The sequence below is a fragment of the Coffea arabica genome, chromosome 2c (assembly GCF_036785885.1).
Source record: "Coffea arabica cultivar ET-39 chromosome 2c, Coffea Arabica ET-39 HiFi, whole genome shotgun sequence".
Lineage (NCBI taxonomy): Eukaryota > Viridiplantae > Streptophyta > Magnoliopsida > Gentianales > Rubiaceae > Coffea > Coffea arabica.
In genome coordinates this window covers 20,675,240-20,701,912 of record NC_092312.1, presented here as the reverse complement: position 1 = coordinate 20,701,912, position 26,673 = coordinate 20,675,240, and the positions used below count along the sequence as shown (strand labels likewise).

The 26,673-nt window shown below is 37.0% G+C and overlaps 3 protein-coding genes and 1 non-coding gene across 7 annotated transcripts; all 4 read right to left on the bottom strand.

The window, feature by feature from the left end:
• Positions 1 to 2,675: 2,675 nt before the first annotated feature.
• LOC140035193 (uncharacterized) lies at positions 2,676 to 10,384 on the bottom strand. Of its 2 annotated transcripts, none has more exons than XM_072075148.1 (5): positions 10,057 to 10,384; positions 9,826 to 9,868; positions 7,442 to 8,587; positions 7,251 to 7,350; positions 2,676 to 3,037 (listed from the first exon to the last, which is right to left on the bottom strand). In XM_072075148.1, the coding sequence occupies exon 3, from the start codon at positions 8,576 to 8,578 to the stop codon at positions 7,454 to 7,456; it is 1,125 nt and encodes a 374-aa protein (XP_071931249.1). In that variant the 5' UTR covers positions 8,579 to 8,587; positions 9,826 to 9,868; positions 10,057 to 10,384; the 3' UTR covers positions 2,676 to 3,037; positions 7,251 to 7,350; positions 7,442 to 7,453. The 2 variants fall into 2 exon arrangements, with proteins under 2 accessions (XP_071931249.1, XP_071931250.1); XM_072075149.1 differs by having other exon boundaries at positions 7,251 to 7,330.
• Positions 10,385 to 12,399: 2,015 nt separating this feature from the next.
• Positions 12,400 to 16,978, bottom strand: LOC113731889 (cleavage and polyadenylation specificity factor subunit 3-I). The gene is made up of 5 exons (XM_027257387.2): positions 16,534 to 16,978; positions 16,300 to 16,397; positions 15,268 to 15,313; positions 15,039 to 15,188; positions 12,400 to 14,264 (listed from the first exon to the last, which is right to left on the bottom strand). Exons 1-5 carry the CDS (start codon positions 16,690 to 16,692, stop codon positions 12,627 to 12,629), a joined length of 2,091 nt encoding a protein of 696 aa, XP_027113188.2. The 5' UTR covers positions 16,693 to 16,978; the 3' UTR covers positions 12,400 to 12,626.
• A 1,055-nt stretch (positions 16,979 to 18,033) lies between these two features.
• On the bottom strand, positions 18,034 to 18,107 carry TRNAR-UCG (transfer RNA arginine (anticodon UCG)). The gene has a single exon. It is a non-coding gene; the product is annotated as a tRNA-Arg (tRNA).
• A 1,500-nt stretch (positions 18,108 to 19,607) lies between these two features.
• LOC113731887 (uncharacterized) lies at positions 19,608 to 25,047 on the bottom strand. 3 transcript variants are annotated; one of them, XR_003458616.2, is made up of 6 exons: positions 24,524 to 25,047; positions 23,999 to 24,096; positions 23,854 to 23,919; positions 22,828 to 23,721; positions 20,311 to 20,581; positions 19,608 to 19,884 (listed from the first exon to the last, which is right to left on the bottom strand). XR_003458616.2 is itself a non-coding variant. In XM_027257386.2 (6 exons), the coding sequence occupies exons 1-5, from the start codon at positions 24,904 to 24,906 to the stop codon at positions 22,832 to 22,834; spliced, it is 1,326 nt and encodes a 441-aa protein (XP_027113187.1). In that variant the 5' UTR covers positions 24,907 to 25,047; the 3' UTR covers positions 19,608 to 19,884; positions 22,828 to 22,831. The 3 variants fall into 3 exon arrangements, 2 of the variants coding, with proteins under 2 accessions (XP_027113187.1, XP_027113185.1); XM_027257386.2 differs by lacking the exon at positions 20,311 to 20,581 and having other exon boundaries at positions 22,828 to 23,010; positions 23,122 to 23,721; XM_027257384.2 differs by lacking the exon at positions 20,311 to 20,581 and having other exon boundaries at positions 24,524 to 25,045.
• Positions 25,048 to 26,673: the final 1,626 nt, after the last annotated feature.

The window sequence follows — 26,673 nt, the reverse complement described above, 5'->3', positions numbered from 1 at the left end:
TATATATATATATATATATGGCAGTGGACCAAGCTTCAAGTCACAATACGAATTATTTACAATTGTGTGTTGTGTTTGAATAGTAGATTATTTAGAATAATATTTTGAAAAAAATACTGTAGTACTTTTTTTTTATGTAATATATATGAGATAAAAAGGTGGTTGAATAAAATATTGATAATACAAACAAATTGTATTTTCGCCCCAAGGGTAACATGAACGGGTAGAGGTAAGAAAAAAAAAAAAAAAAAGAAAAATGGTTCGTGACGTGGCAAGGAGCCAAGGATCTTTTATAGCTCTGTGTCATAAATTATACTGCTAATGTCAACTTTCATCCCCTTGTCGTACAATAATATTATGGGTTTAATTGATAAAGCTTGCTTAAGCAATAGGGTCCTAGATTGATTAAATAACTTCTGGGGCTATTTGTACAATATCTCGAGTTTTTCCCCAATAATTTGTTGAGCTTAAGTCACTAGTCCAAAATGCTCAAGTCAAATTATTAATTGAGTCCACCTATAAAAAGCAATTATTAATTGAATCCACCTGTTTTAATAAATGATGATATTAACGAGTAATATATAAATACATCGATAATTTAACCTAACTCTATAATACATACAGAGCTTGTTTGGACTGCTATTTTTCTTCAAAAATTTTTTACGCTCTTCATCAATACATTTTTTAACAAACATTCCTTTATTTTACATCTATTAAATCATTACAGTATATTTTTTTATCAAAAATTTTTTTTAAAAAGAAAAAGAGGCAATTCGAGCCGAGCTTTAGATTTTACAGGATCCCTTAAAATGGGAGCGGATTTAGAGGTAACACTGCCTACTTAAAATATCATTAGACTTTTTAGCGGGCGGGCGGGGCGTCGTCGGTTCTATCCCAACCACTGAATATAAAGTTAAGAAAAATAACTACTTAAAAATGAATTAAGTTATTGGTAAATCCTAGCTGGATCCTACGTATGTGCAGCTTTCAACGGTAGTCTTTATTCATCTCATTGAGGACGGAAATAGAAGCTGACGACACAAGGCAAGTCAAACTCATCCTTCCCAAAAAAAAAAAGAGGAGTCAACCGCAATCCACCATTAATTTAACCCCGTTTTAGTTTTGACCAGCGACAAAAAAGTGGACGGCGTGCTATATGATGTGCTCTCCGCTTTATTTATGGACGGCGTTTCTCAAGTTTTTTTTTTTTAAAAAAAAAAACACACACACACACACACACACTCACACACGCAATAAATTTAAAAAATACAAATAAAACAAATAATTTGTGAGGTCATTTCATTTCAACAAATGAATGGATGTGATCTCATCTTCGGCATGGCATATATAAGAAGAAGATGGATGGATGGACGGACATTTCAACCGTACAAGGAGGAGCTCCATTGACATCATCTCTCGGCAGTATAAAATGATTTTTTTTTTTTTTTTTTTTTTTTTTTGGAGAAGTTAGCATAAATATGATCTTCGCCAAGGACGCTGAGATTGCTTGACACCTACAAAACTCTTTACAGACCAAAATTTGCCATTCTTTCTATTCATACTTCATACCCTGCCTGCGCAAAGCAGCGCAATCAGTCGTCTACCCATTCAAGCCTGGAACCACCAACGCGGTACACGAGGAAGAAACTGCATTTCTGTGTTCCTCTACCATCCCTCTCAAATTCTTCAATCAAAATGACTGCCAAAGGGAAGAAGATGTGAACCACCTACAAGCTTACGATTTCCATAGATGATTTTTGCAGCCAGTTGTGAATCCTTAAAATAGCACAGGAATGAAAACAGCAAAGTACATGGGACAATCCGAGCCTGAAAACTCCCAGAGCCATTATAAACTAGTCAACAAATATGCCAAAAGCGTAACAACATCTCAGCTCCAAATAGTCCACAACTTTCAGCACAGCAAGGCATCAGTGAAGAGCCATCCAGACCTTCAAAACAATCCTCCGCTCCTAGGAATGCGACGTATCTAAGATACGTGACATGAAAGAGAGATCTCACATTTAACATGATGAGACCAAAGAGGCAGATGAGCAGAGTACAAATGTGATGCTTAGCTGACAACTTTTATGCAGCCTCATTGCACTTTGAACCATCATCAAGTTTAACAACTGTTACCTGAAATCCCGTTTCACCGAGCAGCCGAATAAGATTATCTTCAGCCACCATGCACAAGAAGAAAATCCTCTCTTTAGAGCTGCTGCCTTCAGTAACTTAAAATCCAGTGACTTTGCATGCCTTCAGGTTTTTGCAAAACTTAACAAGAGTTGGAACAAGCTCAATCTATTAGCAAACTTTTTGGAAACAACTGCGATTGCAAATAGTTGCAATCGACAAATTCTGCCTTGCTAACCTGGAAAGGTTCCTCATATGCATATATTGTGCATGGAAGCCAAACTCTCGCCACATGGAGTGCATTGAAAGAATCCCTTACGCCACTGAATGAAACTTGACAGACCCTCAATACCACGTAAAAATATCACTTGGACTTCTTGAATAAGAGATTCCAAAAAGCGTACCACTAAGTTCGCCAAATTATAAATTTTCCAGAACCTACTAATCAGGGCTTCTACAACTTATGTGCAATATTTACATTGGTAAAAGCTGAACTTCCTAAAGATTGCGGAGGATATTAATTATGCCATTGCTTGGTCCAGTAAAAGGAAGGAGGCTTCAGCAAAACATGTTATAGAGAAATCTCAAAAAATGTCACTTAGAATCACTGCATGTCGAGCATCATCAGTAGCTGGTCACTCCAAAGGCAACAAGCAGATTTCAGCAAGTGAACCCAGTGGAAGTCATTGCAAGAATAGCACAGCACTTCTTCTTTTTTTTCATTTTTTGGTTACTGCTACTAAGCATGAAACCCAAGACATCTTGCAAACAGTTCGTCAATTAAGTTCACCAAAGTCCACAAGTATAGCATCAGCTGGAGCCTTCTTTGAAGCAACATTATCAGCCAACAGAAACTCCTTCCAAAGTAGAAGCAGAATTATCATTTTTATTGGATATAGAACACCTGCAACGGCCAAAATGATCTCAAGATTAATAGAATATTGCCTTCAGCTAAATGATGTTATTATTGAGAACACGAGAAATACACATCTCATCATATTCTGTCCACCAACAAAGAAAAAACTATAAGGAGCCACGCAAGTCTTTAAAATTTTGAAAAAGGACAAGGGAACAAACATACATCGGTTTGTCATTCAATGCAAACTGCATGATATTAGAATCCGAGGCCTTGAGACCTAATGGCATGTCCACTTTTAATGAAATACATACTAGAACCACATTCACCCCTAGCCTTCTACTCAGTAATTTCTTCCTTCTAGACATTTTTGGAGAGAAAGGAAGAAAGGGAAGGTGCACACATAAGGTGAAGCAGACTAAGAAAAGACGAAGCTGAGGAGATTGATGAGAGAGAGAGAGAGGGATGGAGGGAGGGAGGGAGCGGGGAGAGAAAGAGATTACAGATAAGAAGTTATAAAGTTTAATTTCCTTGGATCCCCTGCATTCTATCCCAGCACTCTCTCTTTCACAAACACGTACACATGTTTCCCCCTCCAAGATGCTCTGTTCATGGGACAATTTTTCTCTCATCAAGTATGATCTCCTCAATAAGATTAAAACCTAGGACAAAAGGGTTTATAACGCAAAAAGGATCACCAGCATTAATAGTCTCAGATTATCTCTCCAAATGATTGAAGCAGTTTGGGAAAAAATTTCAGTATAACTCCCTATGCTTTTACCCCTCAGTTCTTCACCTCTTCTAAAACTATGCAGTGTTTCACAGACAGTCACATAAGCTATGAAGTGACTTTACAAATGTTTTGTCGCAAAGATCAGGAACATGTACATTTGATAAAGTCAAAATTTTATATCATTTTCTTAGGTCTGGGTCTAACTTTCTTATTTCTTACAGCCTAAGGTCAGTCCTAGTGGAAGGAAAAGAAAATCAACTACAGCACAGTCATCAAAGCAGCATCCTGCTTTTTCAAGATAGCTATGCTTGATTTATAAAGATTTCATGGCACAGAACTGAAGACAAATTTTCTTGATTCTCAGCCACTACAACAGGTTCAAGGCAGGCACGAACATCCCAATAAAAAGATTTTCCTTTCAATTTAGCTAATTGACCAAGCCTCAACTTCTGTGAAGCAAAGGATATTTTTTACAGTCGACAAGGCATGAGAAACTCATAAAACACCAAGTCATAGCAATTCTCAGTGATATAGCAAAGAATAGTTCTTTCTGTTTCCTTCCCCCCACCCCCAGAAGAAAATAGAAAAAAAAAAAAAAAAAAACCTCAAAACTCATCAAGTTACAGCACTCCTCAACCACAGACTTGGCAGACCCAAGACAAATCAGAAAGCCAAATTTAAAGAAGGTTGGAACATAAGAGGAAATTTAAAAGGCCTTCACTTTCCCATGTGACTGCAGATGTGAGAAAAAGTGTCTCTTTGAGACTCTATAACATATTATTACCTAGAAATTTTTCCTATATTGTAACCTTTATGAAGAAAAACCCTTCAAAACTGTGCACGACATAACAAACTCTACCGCATCTTTATTTCAGCTTTTTATGACATCAACTTCCTGAGATACTAGAGACAGAAGTAATCAAACCATGTATATCTTTCATGCAAGGGCCATCCCCGGGCCCATTAATAGAGTTCTTCAGTCTCGGCACGAGAGATTGAAGGCTTGCATATTGGAAAAGAACCTCTATTCTTGCAACTTAAGGATGTTCCCTACTTGGATAATACATATGTAATTCCTGCTAGGATATATTTTGTTCCATTCTTGGAGATTGTCATTCACTCCAATCCTTTTTAGGTTCTTATATTTTTCCTTCTTAGAGAGGATTTATTCAGTTTCCTTTATGATTATATTGTATCCATTTTAGGTGGTTGTCCTAATCCTCCTTCAATGACATTTACTTTGTTACTTTTCTTACTTTCAAAGTGTTCTGTTTTATTGTGATTATTCAATGAACATCTCCATAGCCAAGAGGCCAACTATAAGACTACAAACATCATCAAATCAGCGACACATCACAATATTATTTCTATGGGCCAAACTTTAATGCTTCTGGTATCTCTTGCTTTGTCTTCTTAAGGGGTTATGTTGTCAAGTCAGAGTCCAGCCTTTTAGTTTTGTGCTGTTCAAAATACTAGAACTACTAAATATTTTCTTTAGGTATACCGTAAATTCCCTGGTCTCCACATAATCTGAATAATTATCTGCACTTATCACCTCTGAGTTTCCTAAGTTGATACCATCACTGAAGCGAAACCACAAATGGTGACTTTAACATACTGCAAGTCAGAAGGACGCTATAAAAACAAACGGACTATATGGCTCACTAATTAGTGGATGCATGACTCGAGAAGAACTACTTCATAATCAGATTTGATAACGCAGCCAAAATGATGGAGGTAGTCCAACAAAGACTTGTTTGAATGGAGACTCCGCAAACTAATAATGACGACACTAACAATAGCAACATAGCCCACTATCTTGCTTCAAAGTGAAGCCTTGCAAGAATATTGAGAGTAAATATCCAATGACAATCGGACATTTTCATGAAAAATGGCAAGAGATCAAATTCTATCCAATGGACATTTATGGTACTGGAAGGACTTAATTCAAAAAAAAAGATATCAAGATGGAGGGCAAAAGAGGTGATGTTGACGCTATGGTGACAAATCAGCTCATCTGGCACCTATTTTCTTTTCTATCAACATAGGCTTAAATTTTGTTCCATAAATATATTCATTTCTAGATTCTTAATGTTTTCTCCTTCTAGTTGAGTTTCTTAGCTGTCAAGAATTCAACTTTAGAGGAAAACTGACATAATTGACTTAATCTTGCAGTAATTTGTCATTATTTATTCCACTTGCATGATTTGTTTGTTGTATAAGTTTATCGCTTAGGTTCTTAGCTGCCATATACATAGATTTAGGTATCTGTATCAGTAAGGACACGTGGTCCAAATATATCGTATTAGCATGTCTCCATAGTCCAAACATATAAAAAAAATCTCATTTCTCTATACTCGAAGATTTGTGTGTAATTAAAACATTATCCCTCGAATATTTTAGGTTTTCTATGTGCAATTATTACTTGGAATAACATTCGGTATATTATCATGATTATATCGTGGACTACGAATACCTTAGTCAGTAATGTTCGAGAAGCATGCAACTAGGGCCGGTGCAAGTAGGTAGCTATAAATAACATCATCGAAACACTTGTAATAAGATGGATATCGGCAATGTTCACATTAAACATGATTGTTTCCACTATCATACAAAGCTGAAGATCACCATATTTAGTCTGATGTACCCATAGGCACGAGGTATTCAGACGTAAATTCTAAAGATGGATAATGCAACATAAAGAAGTCCAAGCTTAAGCATTGGATCTAAGGAAAGACCAAAGAACTTCATGAAAGCTCAAATACATATTGCATGGATGTGCTAAAGGCAATGCTTGCAAAATCGTACAACTGAGACATGTAAGGCTACAGGTCGGACTGTTAACTAAACGCATAAAGAACTCTTTGACTATGTATGTGTGACAAGCAAAGCAATAGGGAAAGGAGATAATTATTTTGCCGGCCTTACAGTCTCAGCAAGAAAAGAAAGTGGTTGTTTGTCCTCCCATTGGATAGCAGAGAGGACAAGAAGAAACCATGTTCATTACCTCTCTGAAATGCGTGAGAGTCTGTCAATGGAAGTCAATTCTCAAGATGTCTCCATGCAAATGTTACGTAACGCTTCATTTTCACTTCTTTCTATCACCAGAAAACCTCCCAAACAAGATAACAGTCGCGCTCAATTTTTAAATCGTTTTCTTTTTACAAATATTCAAGATTTTAAAGATACTTTCAATATCTTTGAACCTAAATAGAAGTCTTAAATCACCTTCCAGTACTTTGTTTCACAGACTCGCTGGAATCAGACAGAAAGCAATACAAGGTTTATTGAGGGAATGAAAAGAAAACCAAGGAAAACTTGATGTGACAAAGATAAATATATTCTTTTAATCTTAAGCAAGCAAAACCTAAAATATCCCACATCATGCAAAAATCCAAGAGTTTATGAAGCTGGCATTCAACCAAAGTACATTACACTCGGATATGTTAATAGTACCAAGAAAAACATAAAGGAACATAAGTCTCATGATATTACTCTAAACAGCAAACCATCTCCATGTTGCATCACCTTGTTATAGAAGCAGCTCCCACATAGCTTTTTGTAAAACCTTTCATCTAGAATATATGCTCCATCTCTATTAGGCCATCCTGAAAATTCCAATAAAAGCCTACAGAATAGACACAAAAAAGAATATAAAGCAACAAACCATGAAGACCAAGTACAATCAAGCAAAAATTAACTTTATTAAGACATCTGACCATTGAACAGCATCACTGAGGAACTGAGAAAAGCAAGCAGTTATTGTCCCAACGAAGTCTGATTTCACTTCCAACCTGAAGTCTCTTGCCTCTGACAATTTTGCCCCATTTGCCAATGAGATTGTAATAACTCCCTCTCCATTTGAGCTTCATCAAATATAGATCACCTGTGTCTTCATCCCGAGCATTAACACTTATCTGATGCTCATTCCTCAACTGCTCACGGGCCTGAGGCTGCCAGTAGAACAGAATATGATCTTCAACAGCCTTGCCAGGTAAAGTAAGAAATGGATGATTAGTATCCACATCAGACAACGTGAGCGCCTTCTTAATAGGCCAATTATCCTGTCCTGATGCCGTTGCAACATATCGCTGCTGAGGAACTGAGAAGTATAAGCATTCATTCAACCATCGTAAATTGATCTCTTTCCCAACACCCAGTCCCTTCTGTCGAATTATTGTTCCCCATTTGCCAATGAGGTTGTAGTAATTACCCCTCCACTTCAATTTCATCAAATAAATTTCACCAGTATCATAATCTCTGGCGTTCACATTTACCTGCTCTTCCCTTCTCAATACTTCTCGTTGTTCCTGTGACCAGTAATAAAGAATATGATCTTCAACCAATCGGCGAGGCAAAGGGAGAAAAGGATGATTGGTGTCCACATCAGACAGCGTTAACACCTTTTTAATAGGCCATTGGTCCTGCACTGGTGGTGCTGCGACCATCCGAATAGGTGGTACAGCGACAATCTGCTGTTGAGGGACCGAAAAGTACAAGCAGCCATTAGCCCACCTTATATAAATTTCTTGACCAACATCAAGTCCCTTTCCTCGAACAACTTTTCCCCATTTGCCAATCAGATTATAATAACTCCCACGCCACTTCAACTTCATCACATACATTTCACCAGTGTCATCATCTCTTGCATTGAAATCCACCTGCCCTACAGCTCTCAAATGATCCTGTTGCTGCTGTGTCATGTGCACAATAATGTGATTATCAACTTGCTGCCTGGACAGAGTTAGGAATGGATGAGTAATATCCACATCAGACAATGTAAGGGCTTTTTTGATAGGCCATTGTTCCTGAACTTGTGGGACAGAAACAGTATTATAGTATGCTGCCCTCTTCATTTCAACAACCTAAAATACAAAATCAATCACCAACATTTAGCACCTCAAGTGGAATAGTTCAGTTTGAGAAAAAAAATTGATGACTGGTCCACTAAGTGGTGACTTCAACAGGAAAGCAAATTTGCAGTCGACCTCAAGTCTATAACATTCTCTTAGATCAGTTTTTTTAGGCTATTAATTGCATCAGGTACCTCTTTGAACTACAGTATAGAATGGGAAAAAAAAATCTTGGATACACAGTATCTGTTTGTAATATAACACCAAAAAAAATAAAAATAAAAAAAGGAAGCATCAGCTGAGGGGTAAGAACTTCCTTAAATTCAACAGACAGATGCTGGATGCAAACCTAATTTCATTCCTCTCTCAATAGAAACTACAGCCTAGAGTTATTTCGTTGAGGCAGATATTTTTGGGGTGCTGAGGCTAATTTTTGCAATTGATGGTAATGCAGGTAATTTCAGGCAAGGATAGTCAATGGGAGCTGATGTATTTTAGGGTAACAATAAATAGGGGATCACAAGGTAATCACTATGGCAAGTACAAACAAACAGCTTGAAATCATTTAGGGCAAACGACAAAAACCAGCTCCCACGAAAAAATACACTGAGGCATGGACCAAATCGATATCCATAACCACCTTAAAAGGCTACTCAATGAAGCACAGCTAAAACAGAAAGAACCATGCTAAAATCTGCAACAAGAAAACAATAGAACTGACATCCATAAGGGAAAGGGTTATTCAACTCCAACAGAACTTAAGCCACAGACCAAATCTGAAAAATAAATTAGTAGCTTGGGCACACAGTATACTTTTCCTCTCCTCCATCAATAAGTTGTTTCAGATTTGGAGTTACATTATCCATGCATGCTTTGCAGCAATAAAACCCTAAAATCAAAAGAATTAGACGCGATAGGGAGGTAAAGAATCCTCCCAGTATGGACATAGAAAAACATCAAAATCCCTAGAAAGCCAAGTCAACCATACCGTATATGGAAAAATATTAATAAACAAGCTTCTCAATATCCATAGACTTTCATTTAAGAAGGGTTAGATCAACTGATCAAATATCCACAACAGACCCTCAATTATTTTCAGCTTTCTGAAATATGCCTTCCCACACATCAAAACCACATGCATCCAATTGAACCACGGCAAATACACACGAACACAGACATTCACATAATTTACAGCTCAAGCAAAAAAACCTAAAAAGTCAATTTATGTCCACTTCACAGCTCACACTTACCTGCCAAAGAAATAACCTCAGAAAGTCAATTGTGGATAAGAACCTGCGAAAAACCAAAAAGAAGAAATGAAAAAAGAGTGTAGACCAGCTTTAATCAAATGAAAACCCGTAATCAACATGCAAAAACAGAAACGCTTCCTATTCCGCCTTTATGCAAATGCAATGGAACAGAAATGTAGTCAATGAAAAAGCCGGAAACCCAAAAAAATAAAAGAGGTGAAATTTGCTCACTGATGAGAATGATGAAATGAAATCGAGCTAAGAAACCTAGATCTTAATTCAGGAAAGGGCAATAGGATTTAGAGGCAGTGGTTTGGGGAAATTTGGAGGAGGGTTTAGATTATATAGTTAATAGGGGCATAGGAAGAGAAGAAAGGTGCGGACGGTGCGGATGGGGTTAAAGAGAAGGAAGATAAGCAACACATTTTCTGAGAGAGGGAGATGAAGAAAAAGGAGAGAAGAAGCATGGGAAGCCACCGAAGAGAAGAGGTTGGAAGAAAAAGAGAGAGCAAAGAAGGCAAGAAAGAAAGAAAGACTGGTTTTTTCCTTTCCTTTCTCTCAATTGTTTCCTTTTTTTTTTCCTTTTTTATTCGGCAGGGTGAAGTGCAGAAGAAAGAGGGTCCTGAGTCGATGAGGTCATGCAAATGTTTGTTTGTTTGTTTCTGCTGGCCATCTTGGAGTGGGGGAGGGCCTAATCCACTGACAACAAGAAAGATTGGGGTGGGGGGTGGAAGTTAGGACTTAGGAGGTGTTTTTGTTTTGTGTGGCACGAAGGTTTGCAGTTGGGTTAGAGAAAGGGAGAGAAATGACTCGGGAGTTTTGGGCAATAGCATGGGATGGGAGGGTTGCTTGGTGTGATGTGTCAAGTGAAATTACACTTGTACCCCTATTACAATTTCTCTTCTTTTTTCTTTTTTTTTTTTGTCTTTTTGGGGGGGGGGGGGGGGGGGTGGGGGAAGGAGTGATGGTTCAAGGTTTATTGTGATTTGGTCAACGTCAAATTAATCTCCAAAATTGCTATGAGCAAGAAAAATGGGAAGAGGAACGTATCATATAAACCAATAATAATGAGCATTCATTAAAGCATGGTAAAGTAGTTGCCAAAATGTGATATTCATAAAACATGTTAGTAGTATAGATATATGTCGATTTCGGGAGAATTGTAGATTCCTCCTCTTACACCGGGGACGAGTTAAATTTTGTCATGTGGTGTTTTGGAAAGCAAATAAACAAATGTGTTGATAGATTAGCTACATTGAGAGGCAAAATGGAATTGCCAATTTGTTTGTTATTTTGGATTCTGTCCTCGTGAATTATCTTGTATTTTTTCAAGACGAAGACTTTCTCCCAAGTCCTTGATAGGTAGTCCTGCGAGTAATCCAACCGGTTTTGTAATTTAGCAGCTATCAGCAGGTTCCGTGATCGATTCTCATATGCTACATCCTTGTTTATCCTTGAGACAAGGTTCTACACAGTTTTAAGAAATTAGCCTGGTTGAAAGGTTGAAATACCCTGAATGAAAAAAAAAAAAAAAAAAAAAAGTTCCTTAATAGGCTTTTACAATCTTTTATTCGTTTGGAAAAAAAAATAGGCTTTACAACTTAAATAGCCAATTTACAACAAAAAGTTATGTCAAGCTAATAATAGGCTTGTCCCTAGTTTTAACTTTTAACAGACCAAATGGGCCAACACAGGTGCCATATAGACCCGTCAATGGCTTATGTGACGGACTCGGGGCACGGACGGTTGCAGGTGCAACCGTTCCGGACCATTTTCAACTGCGCGTAACTTTCTTTGTACATCGTGTAACTTTTATTGTACATCGCATAATTTTAGAATAAATTTTTGTGAAACCCACACATGACGTGGAAATTAAATAACAACTTGTAATCTCAGCCGCACCAATTTTTGAGGTCAAATCGTGGCCATTAACCGCTCAGGGACGATCATACCATCCCTGCCCCATTTCCTTATGTGAGATGGGTGCAGCTAGGAGTCAGTCAACAGGTACCGCCCAGCTTCCAACTTCTGTTTTCTTCTAACCCGAAAAAATACGTGTTGATTGCTTGAAAAAGCAAAAGGCGCTAGAATATCTTTTTTCCATAAAGAGATTAGAAAATTCATTTGGAGCTAAAACAAACAAATGTCAATTTTAGTTTTCTAAACAATAAGGGCAACAACAGCTGCTCATTAGGTGCGCATAAGCGGGTTGAGTTGTCCCTCCAATTAACAAAACTGTTTGTGTTATTGTTCCCAAGGCTCATGCTAAAAGCACATTATTAATTAAGTGATCTTCTGACTTTCAAATCCTTTCCCTTTTTCCCTCTCTCTTAAAGATGGAGGACTCTAAACCAAATTTGATGATGGTTGAAAATACAAAATAAACATGATATTGCCATTCTTTAACAAATAATGTGCAAATTGCTCCATCAAGTGTGTTTTGCCGCAGACATGCTTATCCACGTTGCAACAACAACAACAACAACAACAACAAAAAAATCAAACAAGCCAAAGGAAATTTGGAAGCAAAAGGTGAACATTACCAAAGAGCAAACCTGGAAGGGGCAAGAGGACTTCAAAATAATGGAACCATGCTGCTATCCAGGTAATTAGCCCAAAAGATTGGGATTTAAAATAGCGTTTGTTTGAACCTACAGGGCATACAAGTATTCTCATGCTATAGAATCACAAAAACGAAATTAACAGTTCATTTCTACTCTTTAGGCCAGCCAAAATGCAGAACACACAGTCTGGACTGGACCCAGCTGATGAACTAAAAGAACGAAGAAGAGAAAAATGGCTTAAGCTGAAAGAGGGATTGGCCTTACAGCACTTCTTATTCGCTGGAATGCCATCCTCACACGTTCCTTGAGGCCTTCATTTTCACTTTCCACATCTCCACTTTGTTTATCAAGGTGAGCGATGTTGCCGTCAACACTTATCACCAGTTTCCCATTCTCCCCAAATTTCACATCTCCAAAAAGAGAAACAAGGAGTGCATGTACTATTTTTTCAGCTTTCCTTGCATCTTCTTCCTCACTTACCACAGGTTCTGATTCTACTACCACCTTAGACATTTCCCTGTTGGCATTCAAAACCAGAGCTACAATTGAGTCTGACACCATATCGCTAATCGGATCAGCTGTCCAGTGCAGTGAGATATGATTCTCTGACTCCTGCTTCACCGTCACCTGACCATGAACTCGCAGAGTTGGAACTCCTGATTCCTCATCTGTCGAGGATTCCACACTCTCATATATCTGCTTAAGCCTATGCTTTATAACAGCAAATGCTCCGGAATACGGGATTGTGATCCTTTGTGTGACATTAGCTGTGGAAAGCTGGGAGAAAACACGCAGATCATCAGGTGCCATAATCTGGTATGTGAAGCCTTTCTTAACAAGCAAACCACTCACTGTTTCACCAACTTCGGGGACCTTTTCAGCCAACTTTCCAATAGTTTTTGCCATTTTCTCAGAGGTGAAATACATTTCAACAGACTGGCAGTTCTTAGGGGTTATGATTTTGGTATTTCTGTCAGCAAAGAGAGACACAAGCTTCTGTTTCAGCCTTCCCATCTCGTTAGCTTCACCATGAACCAAAATTATGTTAGGAGGCATTAACTCTTTCAAAAACGTACTCGTCTGAGCATAGTCAGCATGAGCTGAGAAGGAAATGTAATGGACTTGCATATTTAGTGGGGCAGTCAAGCCATTTGTGAGGGTGACTTCTTTGGGTTCATTGATGATGGTCTTCGCCGGTGTTCCTTCAACAACATAACCAGGTATAACACAAGCGTTTCTCTTGTCAGAGCACCATCTATCAAAAAGCTGTCGTGATAACCCACTTTGAAGGCCACCCGGGCTTGCCATCACTACTGATGGACCGACATCATTAAAATTTTCAATGCTTTTCAATGGTGAAATGTGTTTAAATTCAAAGGGATTCGAATTTGCATACTGACTCCTAATCCTCTCATTCATGGAATTTATGTACGTCTGGTAGACTGCCATACACCTTTTTGCCAAAGGAGAGGCATAATATATTGGGACATTCTCCAGCTCACGATGGTTTGACCAATACTCCTCCAAAATTAGTAAAAGCTCCTGGGCACGACCAAGAGCAAAAGCTGGGATCAGGACTCGACCACCTTGAGAAACAGTGGAGTGAATGGCATCAGTAAACCGTTTCTCTCGAATATGTCGTGGCTGATGAAGTTGAACTCCATATGTTGACTCGATAATGCATATATCTGGCGAGAACTGGGGAAGCTCCGCAGCACGAAGATGTCGATCTTCTTCTCGTGAATAATCTCCAGTGTAAAGAACACGAACGCCAGCAATATCGACCATAAACATAGCAGCACCAAGGACATGGCCTGCAGTGTAACACCAGAAGCGGATGCCATTAACTTCCAGAGTCTGATGGAAGTCAATAACCTGCAGAATGAATGAAATAAGTATATACAACCCTCTATATGGATTAAGTTGGACAAGCTGTGAATTGGTCACAGTCATTTCAAATTCCCACCAGCATGGGTCTAAAACAAACTATAAACTCATTAGCTCTTATTCGCCATTCAATGGATAAAAGACTGCACAAATGCTTTGCCTTTTGTCTAATATCAAATCTTAGAATAATGAAAAACAAGAAAGACAACAAATAGATAGTAAAGCAAATATATGTGCATTTTATTCTCTTATCCCTTCATTTTATTCAAAAGTTTGAAACAATCGAAAACTATATGTAATTCCCTTTTTTCCCCACAAGAAAAAGTAAGGGCAGAAGGCTCTCTAACCTCGGACCACATCAAACAAATACTACTATCCATATCTGCTCATTACATTCTTAGTTAAGAAAGAGTTGCCTACTATTAATATCAGCAAACCTTCCCCCCCCCCAAAAAAAAAAACCTCTAGGCTGTTCATATTGCTCCTATTCATCCTTTTGTGCTTTCATTAATACTATTATGTACCTGTAATTGCTTCTCTCAATTGCTGTTCCATGTATAGACAGTTTGAATGCAAAAAAGCAAAAGATGCATGCAGAAAAAAAGACTGTTCCTGCACAAATAATAGATTGTTCTTCATGCTAATTTTGCCTTTCCCTCAAAACAGGAAAGCAAAATCTGCATACAATTTCAAATTCAAATTTACGAGCCTCGGAAAAAGGCCACACAAGCAACCCAAACAGCATAAGGATGATGTACACACCTCAATTCTTTCCATGGAGTTGTTAATGTCCTGCTCGGTAAACAACATATCTTCAACCGAGACCTTGCTCACTTTGACATAATCTGACAAAAGTAACTTGTAGATGGCTTTTGTCGCATGAGTCATAAAAACTCTCCCTTTGAATGTAGTCTGAAAGATAAAGAAAGTAGTGAGCCCATGTATGAAGAAACTTGTACAATCTAGTAAAGTCATTATCTAGGGAGCAAACCTTCTCCAAAAAGTATGGAAGGGAAGCAGCATGATCCAAATGAAAGCTGCAAATGAACTCATTTCAGTACAATTTAACAGGAAGTAGAGGAAAAAACATTTGTTTGGAGGGCCAAAGAGGGGATAGAGAAACAGAAAATCAAAGAAAATCAGGGTTGAAAGGTCAGTATTTTGCCAAGTTTCAAAGATGAAGTTAACATGAGCATAATTTGGGATTAATGAGAAAAAGGGGAAACTGGGATGCACATAGGTAGGTCCTCCAAAAGCTTTAAAATTTCAAAAATTTTCTAAGTATAAAAAAGATGACAATTCTTCAGCTGGTCATAATGTTGATAACAACCATACCCAGCTAGAACCATATTACAAGAAACACATTATCGACCAGATAAATCCCCCATGTCATTACCATTTGATATCATGAAATAGTAATATTAGTAGAAATAGACAAACGAGTTTGCAAAGAACGAAAATGTGACGCTTGAAAATCATCTCCAGGTTGAATTAGACTAATAAAGAAATCTAACCTCCAAGGAGCAAACGCAGAAACTCTATCATATGGGTATCCACACCCAGTTGCTTGAGCATTCAACTCAAAGCCAAACAAACAGGAGAAGACAAGTCAACACAAAACAGGATGCCTTCTAAGTTAGAAAACCTAAACCAATCAATCAGACACATTGCATATTTTCTCTTCCTCAACATTGACATTTGGTCTCAAATTGGTATTGCTCATCTATACCTATAGTTAAAGCCACATTAAGTCGTTTCTCGATCTTCCCAAAAACAAATTGTGAAACAACTTTGTGCTGTCTTTGGAATTCTCGAATTGAAAATTAAACCATCATGATATGATTACAACATATTACTTCCATTCACTATTGAACAAGTTAGTTCGATTCACATTCTTCCAAAACCAAGCATTATAGACCTTCCGTTGCTAGTAGTAATTTTCAAGTTGGACAATGAAGCCACCATCACAAGTCAAGAACTTATTGCGGCAGAGCAACGTAAAAGAATAAGGGAGAAGACATACTGAGTAATGAGAAGAACATCAATAGTGGAAGGATCAATTTCATCAAAGTAGGGCAATGCGGCCATCCCTGAATAAGCCGGATGAATCCCACAATCAAACTGCCAAAAACAGCAAAATTTGAGAAAATTTATTCCAAAAAAATTTAAAAAAAAATAATTCAAAACCCAGGTGCAAAAAATTGACAATTGAAAGGAAAATAGGTTGAGGACATTTCGCATGAATTGAGCATCATACCAAGACTGTTTTTCCTTTGTAAGACATGTAAACGCAGGACCGACCCACTTCATTTCCAGCACCTAAAGGCGTGATTATCAGCTGATCCCCGTCTCTATTATTTGCTGTTGTAGCCTCACGTTTCTTTAACGAAGTCAGTGATTGCCCAGTCGAAGCCATTGTGTTTTGAGCTCCAAAAAGTTGTTGGAAAAGTTCAAATCAGAGCTGAGACTTCCTTAAAATCAGCAAAACTTTACCAAAGTTCATCACAACCAAACCCCACCCCACATATTCAATAGCAATGTAACTGCAGACTGGAGAGAGAGAGAGAGATAGGGATCTCTAAAACCCTAACTTTTTAGAAGTTGCCCGCCTTAGCTGCAGTTCATACTTCATAGCAGGCTCGGGAGCATTTTTTTCCCTCTTTGGACCGGCCCGGTTTTGGTCTTGTTTTACTTTCCTTATTCCCCACAATTTTCTCAAACTTGTTTGGCACTTGAGTCTTTTGCCAAGTTTGGCTGCAATAAATTTTTTAAAAATTTTAACTACTAGTAACTTTAAAAAAAATTTCAAAATTTTTCAACTATACATTTTAAAATATTCAAAAATTTATACACTTTAAAAATTTTTTTAAAAACTTTTACAGTAAGTTATAGTAAAGTTTTAAACAAACAACCAAAAAACTCACTTACTAAACAGGGTCATAATACTTTTTGGTTGTTTTACTACATTTTTTAATATCACCTAGCACTCTTAAGGTTTTAAAAATATCACTTACCTCCCTTACTTTTGTTATTTGCGTAACAAAATTTTTAAAAACTCTAAATTACCCTTCTACTTGCTAAATAAAAATGCTCCTAGATTACTTTATTTATTTCAAGAAAACCATCATTTAAAAAATAATTTCTAGTAGTACTACCACGTCATAACGCTATAATCCATAAAAATATATATTTAAAAAATAAAAAAGATATTTACAAAGAAATATAGTTGACTAATTTAACTCTATAGGCTCAAAATCAATTTCTTATGAATTTTATCTCTTTTTTTTCAATTTCTTCTCAACTCATGCTCAAACCTTTAAATTGCACTGATCATTATAAAAAATAACTCAAAATAAGCAAATAAATCATACTCCACTCTATTACAATTATAAAAAGTAAAAGATAATAAAATTCAATTTATTATAATTTACAAATAAAAAATTGCATAGTCATCAAAAAAATTAGTAAGAGAGAATATTGGAGAAAAGGAAAAGAGAAGAAAGTGACTTTTGTTTCCTTTGTTTTTAAATTTTTGAGTTTCACTTATTTGATATGTGAATTATGTTTCAAGTAACGGTTAATATAGTATTTTTGTAATTACTAAAGGAGGTAAGTGATATTTTCTAAATTTTAGGGGTGGCAGGTAATATTAGGAGAAATCTCAAGGGAGGTATCTGATATTATCCCTTTTTTATCTGCACAACAGCGCGGGTGGAAACGAGTAAATAGTGGGAAAAAAGTGACAAAAATCGATACACGACCACAGTGGGAGTCGAACCCACGACCTTCTGATCCGAAGTCAGACGCGCTAATCCACTGCGCTATGCGGTCAGGATGCTGTTTCTCTGCGTTCTCTTTATCTAACTATCGACTTCCACTGCACCCATATCTACTACTCCCACCCCACGTAATACGTTAAGAGAAACCCAAAGAAGGTTTTAGATTCGTAGCATTAGATTGTATTCTTGCTCCAAATACACTTATCTAGGAGAAAATAGACTTGCAGTTTATAATGTATGGTTTCGGATCCTGAATTTTGTCAAAAACATTTTAATGGTTAATCTTTCCGATTGGAAGAATATACAATGCATTAGTGATGCCATCATAAACCATGTAATAACTTACAATCAGCAAGACAATTAATTTTTCCTCTTAATTAGCGAGTCCAAGAACCAAAATGTAGTAATGTCTCCGGTCATTTAATGGAAGAAAGCAATTTACATATTATCCCCAGAATGTAGTTCTGATGCATGGACCTTTCACAACAGTTTGCAAAATTTCTAGAGTCATGAATCATAAAATTTTTTAGAATATAAGGACTAAAGTACAAACTTATTTTCTATAATTTCAAAATTATTATACAACAAATTATATGTCTCTTATTTACATTTTCAAGTATAATATAATCTAGCATTCAATAATTTAAATACATAGAATATTACAATTTACGATAAAATAGAAATGAATAGTAAAAGTGTTAATAAGTTGTGACAAAAATAAGTTTCAATCAATTAGTAGTATTAAAAAAGTATAAAGTAAACAATTTTTTTAGCTAATCTATTTAAATGTAATTTATTATCTAAAATTCACAATACAAGCAATATAAAATATTATTCTATTTATGATGTGTTTCCAAGGAACTTAAGAAGTGAGTGTGTGTTTGTGTGTGTGAAAATACATTCATGTATGTGAAAATGTGTTTATATGTGTGAAAAAAATCTTTTTTGTGTGTTAAAATGTATGTGAAAAAGTTTATGTATTAAAGTGTATTAATTAATTTGTTGGGTCATGGATTTGAGATAACCCAATATGACCCAACCTAAAATCAACCCAATCTAAAGTTGGACGAATTAGGTATAATCCATTTAAATGAAAACCCAATGTTAACCCGCCCAATTATTAGGTATAGTAATAAGGGTGATGAGACATGTTCGTTAATCTGACTCTTTTAACTTTGTCCATCCTTTGCTTCTCTTCTCGAGTTTACACTTGAAAGACCAAGATTCATCTTGAACTCATGTTATGACACTTTTCTTATACCATCTTTTAAACCATGTAATAAGGGAGATGGAATCTGTTTGTAGACGAAGTCCTGCAAACAAATATTATTTATGAAACCTTCCTCATTGCCCTTTAATTCTGCTAGAGAAGATCGATTTCATTCTCCCTCGTATCTAATACCATACACCTGCGAGGCTGAGACTAATGCACAGGCACAAAAGTGTTGGAAGGATAAAGCATTCAGATTCATTTGAATCCGTTGATTCTAACACGTAATAACTACCGGCCATCTAAGAGAGAGCTTAAAAATAAACTCTAGGAAAAGAGAGCTTAACCAGAATGACGATTCATATAATACAACCCTTCACAAAGTTTTAACAACAGAAACAGATTAGCACACTATTTGCTAACAAGCCAAAATTGCACTCATGACCATTTAATTCCATGTCAAGAAAGCAAAAATCGTGACATAATTACATAGATTCTAAGCTTAAAAGTTCAACTTGAACAGCAGAGCAGGGATGAATTGGTCCACATGGAATCTTCTCTGCATTTCTGATTGCCAAATCTCATTGGAAGGGTAGATTTTTTTTTCTTAGCACCTCCCCTGCAAAATTGACATGAACATCACTAAGAACTGCCAGAAATGAAACAGAGGAACACAGCATGACGGCAAATAATGAACAAGCAGTTTGAGGAACATCTAAATCAGATGCACCAAACAACCATATCACCTCCCCAGAACATGCAGAAACATGCCCGTCTTTATGCATGGATCCATCATGCCACATTTTTAGACCATCTCAACCACTTGGCATGCATCATGACATTAAATTTCATACTATATTGAGAATCCAATCATTATTTTGAGTCGTTCCTTAATGGAAGGAGCGAGGAACCAAAGAAATTATCTCATCCAACGGTTCAACCCTAGAGGATAAATCCAACAAGAAGGAAGCTACTTTGGTAGAAATTGGTCTAAAGTGATTGGAGACAAGAATACGTATGAAATTAATGGTTGGTCACATCTTACAGGCATGATGATACCACCTCCTTTGGTTTTGACTCTCATTCTCCGCTTACAGTAACCAGAACTACCAAAGTCATTAACAAAAGATAGATACAGAACCACAAATTCCCCAACCACACAGCTCCTGTCTCCCTAACTTGCCAGCGTGACCAAGATCCAACAGCTCCAGAACTATCACAGACAAATTACCACTAAATGCCATCAGCCCCTCTTCATCGTGAGGACCATGAAGTTTCTCCACATTTGTCAGCTTCGCTTTGTAAAAATAGAAAGCCTATGAACAGACAAGGGAAAGTTTGCAGTGATTGAGCCAGAGAAGCAGAGCAAGCACACAAAGGCATGAAACTATCATCATGGTCACATTACCATTTCTTTTTTAATTCGACATAATTATGGGGTACCTATTCAAATTCACAAGCGAAAAAACAGGGCATATGAGTTTAGCAGAATTTAATTAAGGGATCTCAACCATTCCAATTCTCAAACGTGAACCAGTAGGGCCCTCATTTCACAGAAAATAGAAAGAAGCTTGGCCAACATACACATAATCCTATAGACTACCATCCAGATGCCACTCACCTTAGCATTGAGAACTCTTCATCTTTCAGCATTGCTTAAACCAATTGTACAGGCATCAAATTGAACTTGAAAATTGTAATACATCTAAGTAATACCATTCATGGATAAGTGGCATGCTATGGCTAAAAATCCTGTATCAAAGCAAGACTCCATCTATCTAAATATCAGTTAAACCAATATCATTTGACAACCCAAATTAAAAGATGCCAAGCTATTGTCAAAAATCCCAGAAAACCAACTTGTTCTGCTCTTTCAAATCACCAAAAAGCACAGGAATTATATCCGCTACAACCCTAACTGCATATATAGAAAGCATCCAAAGGAAAAAATTTACAAAATCTCATCTCTATCAATGCACACATCCCAAAAATCTTGATGTTAATATGAATTATCTGGTTTTTAAATAGCACAAAAGGCAGAGAGCTAGGCATTTACACAAACCAAAATCTAGGTCACAAAACTGACCAATCTTCTTCAATATGGTTATTGGTGGTAGCATTATCAAAAATATCTTGATACAATCTCAATATTAGCATATATATGATTTTATGCTTTTGTCACCAAAATCCACGTAGTATTCCTCTTGGAACTCTATCATGTGCTTTCTCTAAATCCATAAATAGCATAAAAGATCCTATTTACTCTACGCATAGATTGGCATCCTTCACAATTGTATAGCTTCAAAAGATCACCCTTGGGTAAATGTGAAAAAAAAAAACAATGGAATTCTCATACATATTCTAAACGTAATATGCTGGGGGAAGAGGACATTTTTATCCAAAAATTTCTACAACCACAAGCAAGAATATGGACTTCCTGAAATTAATGCTTTAACACTTGATGAATCCACGCAAGTTGAAACAAGAGATAAGCTGATGCAACGGAAAATTAACATGAATTATCCGCAAAAGTACAGCAAAAGAAAGTGAATGCGATGTATGAAAAATAAGTAACAGCTTTGGAAAAGATATTGCAGCAGCCATCATGAGGTAAAAACAAGAAGCATGGAAAATAATTCATAAGCTTCTGCTCGTACACAAAGTACTAATCAGCAAAGAGTAAGGAGAGTGAAAACAAAGAGAACTAACACATTCATGGAAGTAAACTAAAAACAGAGAAACGTTGAAAAAGGATAATATAGCTATAACATGGAGAAATGATACAAGGGTATATCTTTAATTAATCCCACTTCTCCTTATATACCCACATTCACTTCTTAAGGACAGTAAACAGGTCAAGCTTAGCCTTCTGAGGGGGGGGAAAACACAAATCCACCAATGTACATCTTCTCATTTAGTTCCTTTCATGATATTTCTAGAGGACCTCTTGCAAATCGAATTGGCTCATAGAAGATTTACTACACATACATTAACGTAAGATGAATATTACCTAGCATATTCAGAGAGAGGTAGCTGAAACAAGCTCAACCCAGAAAAGCATTTACTCTGTTGACATTACTAATTTCAGACTAATTGAACCCAAAACCATATGAATCCCATCCTTAGGACTCGGTTATAATAGAAGTAGAACAACTCCACCAGTGATATTCTTCTACCATACATAGGTAGGGGTGGTGGTGGGAGTGTCAACATTAGACTTAATCCCCAAAAAAAAAACCTGCTACTTACAATAAAACAAGAGGATCCAGATAATTTACAGCTTCTACCTAGCTTAATTCCAAAACTCAGACTCAAATGGAAAAAGAAAGAGTGGCCTCACTACAGAAGACTCAAAAAAATATATGAGCAAAACAAAAGCTTCCACTTCAAGCTTAATAGCTTACTCTGCAGATTTACACAAAAGAAGAAAAAAGGAAAAACACAATCCATTAGCCCCACATATGAACCTTTGGGATTAAGGTAACACATTGGCACAAAATCACAACTATCAGATTCTCATAAGCATATGCAATTTTAATAATAGAATGGAGAGACATCTTACATGGTCAGGCAAAATTCCTTTGGTCCCCACTCGGGAATCTGCTTCTCTGGTCGACCTCTGAGAATTTCTGATCTTCTCCGTGCCTTGGGTAATTCTGCCCATATGCAGGGCCCATTTCCTGCGCTGGAGCTCCTCCTATGCCCTGATGAAAGGTCCCACCTTGTGAAGGCGTGTAACTTTGACCTGCAGAGTTTCCACTATCAATAGATGTATACCTCTGATCTCCTTGAGGGAAATCACCTCTGCCACCACGAAACTGATCCCAAGCCCCAGAAGCAGTTGTGGGACCTCTACCTTCTATCCCTCCAGGTTGCCCATAATTCTGCCGAATTGGAGAATGCATCCCAGGTGAACCATTATTCTGCTGGGGAGTAAAATTCTGTGGAGGGCCATAGTTCTGCTGATTTGGATGATTGTGCGACTGACCATAATTATGCTGAGGTGAGTGATATCCGTAATTCTGATGAGCTGTAGTGTTTTCTGGCGTGCCATAATATTGTCGAGGTGGAGCATTTTGCTGTTGCCCATAAGTCTGTTGAGGTGGAGTATTCTGTGGCGGACTATAATTCTGCTGAGAGACAGGACCACGAGGAGGGCCAAAATTTTGTTGAGCAGCATAATTTTGTTGAGGACCAAAATTTTGTTGAGTTGGATGATTTTGTTGAGTAGTATGATTTTGTCGAGGGCCAAAATTTTGTTGAGTTGGATGATTTTGTTGAGGACCAAAATTTTGTTGACTAGGATGACTTTGTTGGGGGCCAAAATTCCTTGCATCCCCCGGCCCAGAGCCCCAGTTTTCTGGACGCTGAGGTCTAGAAAACTGACGGGGATTCCGTCTCACAGACATTATTGGGGGTGGCCTAGGAATTATAGTTCCATTAATGTACTTGTCTCCTGGTATTTGAAATTCACAAGAAGAAGCCCAAAATGAAAAATAAGATGGAGATTATCAGTGGAAAAGCTACCATGGTGAAATATTTGGACTAAAAAGATATGCTTAAGAAGGTGTATACAACATTATTGTACCTCCATACTCTTTGTTAACAGGATCAATGTAGGAATCTGGCAACACAAAAACAACTGCTGGATTCTCTGTTGAAAAAAAAAACTATGAGTCAACATGACTTATAAATCTATCTTTATCATGAAAGTGATCTTATGGATAGAATACCTTTGAATTTCTCAGACGTTTCCTCAGAACATTCAACCTGAAAACCTTGATAGGTCGTTGTGCTACAGGCATAGATTCTCTTCTTTGCCTCTTCTTCGCTGAACCCAAGCAAAATTAGACAAAGATGAGCCACTAACCTTTTACTCTAACATATCATCTTCAACTAATTGAACGAAGACAGTGACAGAGCTTTTTAACTAAAAACCAAAACAACTCTTTATCATATCAACTATGCGAACAACCATTTTTCGTTAAAGCTGAGAAGAACTATACCAACATCACTGGCAACGCAAACAAAAAGGACAGGTCCAAAAATTAACCAGAAGTGAAAATTAGAAAATCCACTAGCCAAACAGCCCAACACTTTACGCTAATATTGCAAAATTTCTAAAGGCCAATGGTGGATATATCAAATTCTTAATTGGCATGAAACCAACGAATTGCATAATCAAATTGAAACCTTATGGAAAATAAGAATTTGCTGTTTATGTTTTAATCTGAGTGAGTAAATGGATGCAAAATGACCTTCCAAAGACTCCAGCAGCAATTTCGACGTATTTCTGAACCTTCTGTTCAGCAGGAATATCAACATCCCTTGGGAAATCGACGGTGATGAGCCAGTGGTTGTAATCGCAACCTTCAAATAGAATAGTGTCTGCTGTAATTTCCATCTGGTCATCGGACTCGAAACGTCGGTTTCGGGAAGAGAGAGAGATCGGCGACGATCTAAAATGCCTGAACGAATGAAAATCGGAAAAGGAAGGGGTGGTTCTAGGGTTTTGGGGTCCGAACAAAGCAGAAGAGCTTGAGTGCAGGGGAGAAAGGAGTTTAGGGGAGTGGAAATGCTGGTGGAGAAGGAAGGAGGATAGAGACAATGCGCGACGGAGGCGAAGTGAGCATAACGCCATCTCCGGCGGCGGTGGGGGTGACGACTGCCGATGGTGTAAACGTTAGTGAGTAGTGTGTGAGGTGTGTGTAGAGATGGTTTTTAGGAATAGGAGTAGGGTTTTAGGCTTTAGCCTTTTCCTATTTTTTAGGGAGCCCGAGAATGACTTTGAACCAAAGAGTGCTTTACATTCTTGTACTTTTGTGAGAGGTACAAGTTTCTTGAGCATGACACAAACATTTAAGATTTAATATATTTGAACCGGATACATTTAAAAAGGGATAATTTCAGAAACCTCCTTGGAGGTCTCTAACAGTTGGACCGTGTACTCTCAAAGTTTTCAATATTACATTTACCTCTCTTTTGGCACTATAAAATTGCCACACTAATATTTATATTTTTCATGCAATTAAACAATCCGCTCCTAATTTTGAGCATATAAATGCATCACATAATTAGACATTTAATGGAAACAAAAATAAGATTCACCCATGGAATGACCAATTATGTTCTAAACAAAATTTTAACATATTACGAATTAATTTTAGCATTATTTAGAGGGTCTAGAGATGAATGGAAGAAAATATAAGTTGAAGGTTTAAAAAAGGAGGGGACTAGTGTTGGTACTCCAACATTTGAGGGATAACATGTCACATTAATGTAGTTGGCGAAATTTTTTTGAGTTTAACAGTGATGATTTGTTTTTTTTTTCTTTTTTAACTTGTTTTGAGGTTTTAGCATTTAGAAACTGATGGCGGTGGTGGTCATGGTGACAATCGTACTAATTTAAGATGTTGGGATATGGAAGATTTAAAATAGTAGATATGAGGGTTGAAAGTGGGTTTGAGACTTTGTGCATGTTTCTTTTTTTTTTTTTTTAAGAATTCTATAAGAAGGTAAATTGAACTTCACAATTTTATGAGGTATTTTATATTATTCATCCAAAATCCTAACCATTGAATAGTTTTTGTTACCAAAACGATAAACTCAAGAGAGATATTTATAATTTTTAAAAAATTCAAGGGAACTAGATGAAATTGTTAAAAGCCTCAATTGAGTTTTATGAAATTGTTGTCAAGGGGCAATACGGTCATTTAGTAAACACTTTGGTAGTAATCTGGAAATTTGTAAATTTGGTCCTTGGACTTTATCCTTTTTGTTACTCTAGTCCATGTTAGGGGTGTTGATGAATTGAGCCGTTCTCTGAGTTCGGTCAAACACAACTCGTTCTAAGTTTCAAATCAAGTTCGAACTCCATTACATGCTGCTTGAGTATTCGACAAGTTTAATCGAGTAGGTCTATCATGTTTATACTACATTTATTTTAATTGCGAAATGACTGTCATGGATTTATATTTTAACAAAGTTCGAGTTTTTGTTTGAATACTCAAGAGCTAGATAAGGCTCGAGAATAAGATTGAGTTTTCTCGAGTCAAATTCGAGTTTATATCTTATTCCCATGAGTCGAGTGGAACTACAAATTCTCTTGCTTGATAGAATCAAACTCGAACTCGAATAATTTGAGAATTTATCGAGTTCGATTTCAAGCACAATACTATTCGAACTCGACTCGTCTCTACTCACCAGCACCCCTAGTCTAGTCTATGTTGTTTTTGCAATGGCACATAAAATGATGGAACCCTTAAGTTCATTCAAGTGAAAATAAAATCTTGCTCTAATACAAGCCAATTGATTTGGAGTAATTTGTGCAACAATTTACCACCTCGTCGGCATGCAACCAGTTCGATGATTTTACGCGTCATCTCGTCATGTTTTTATAAATATCCCA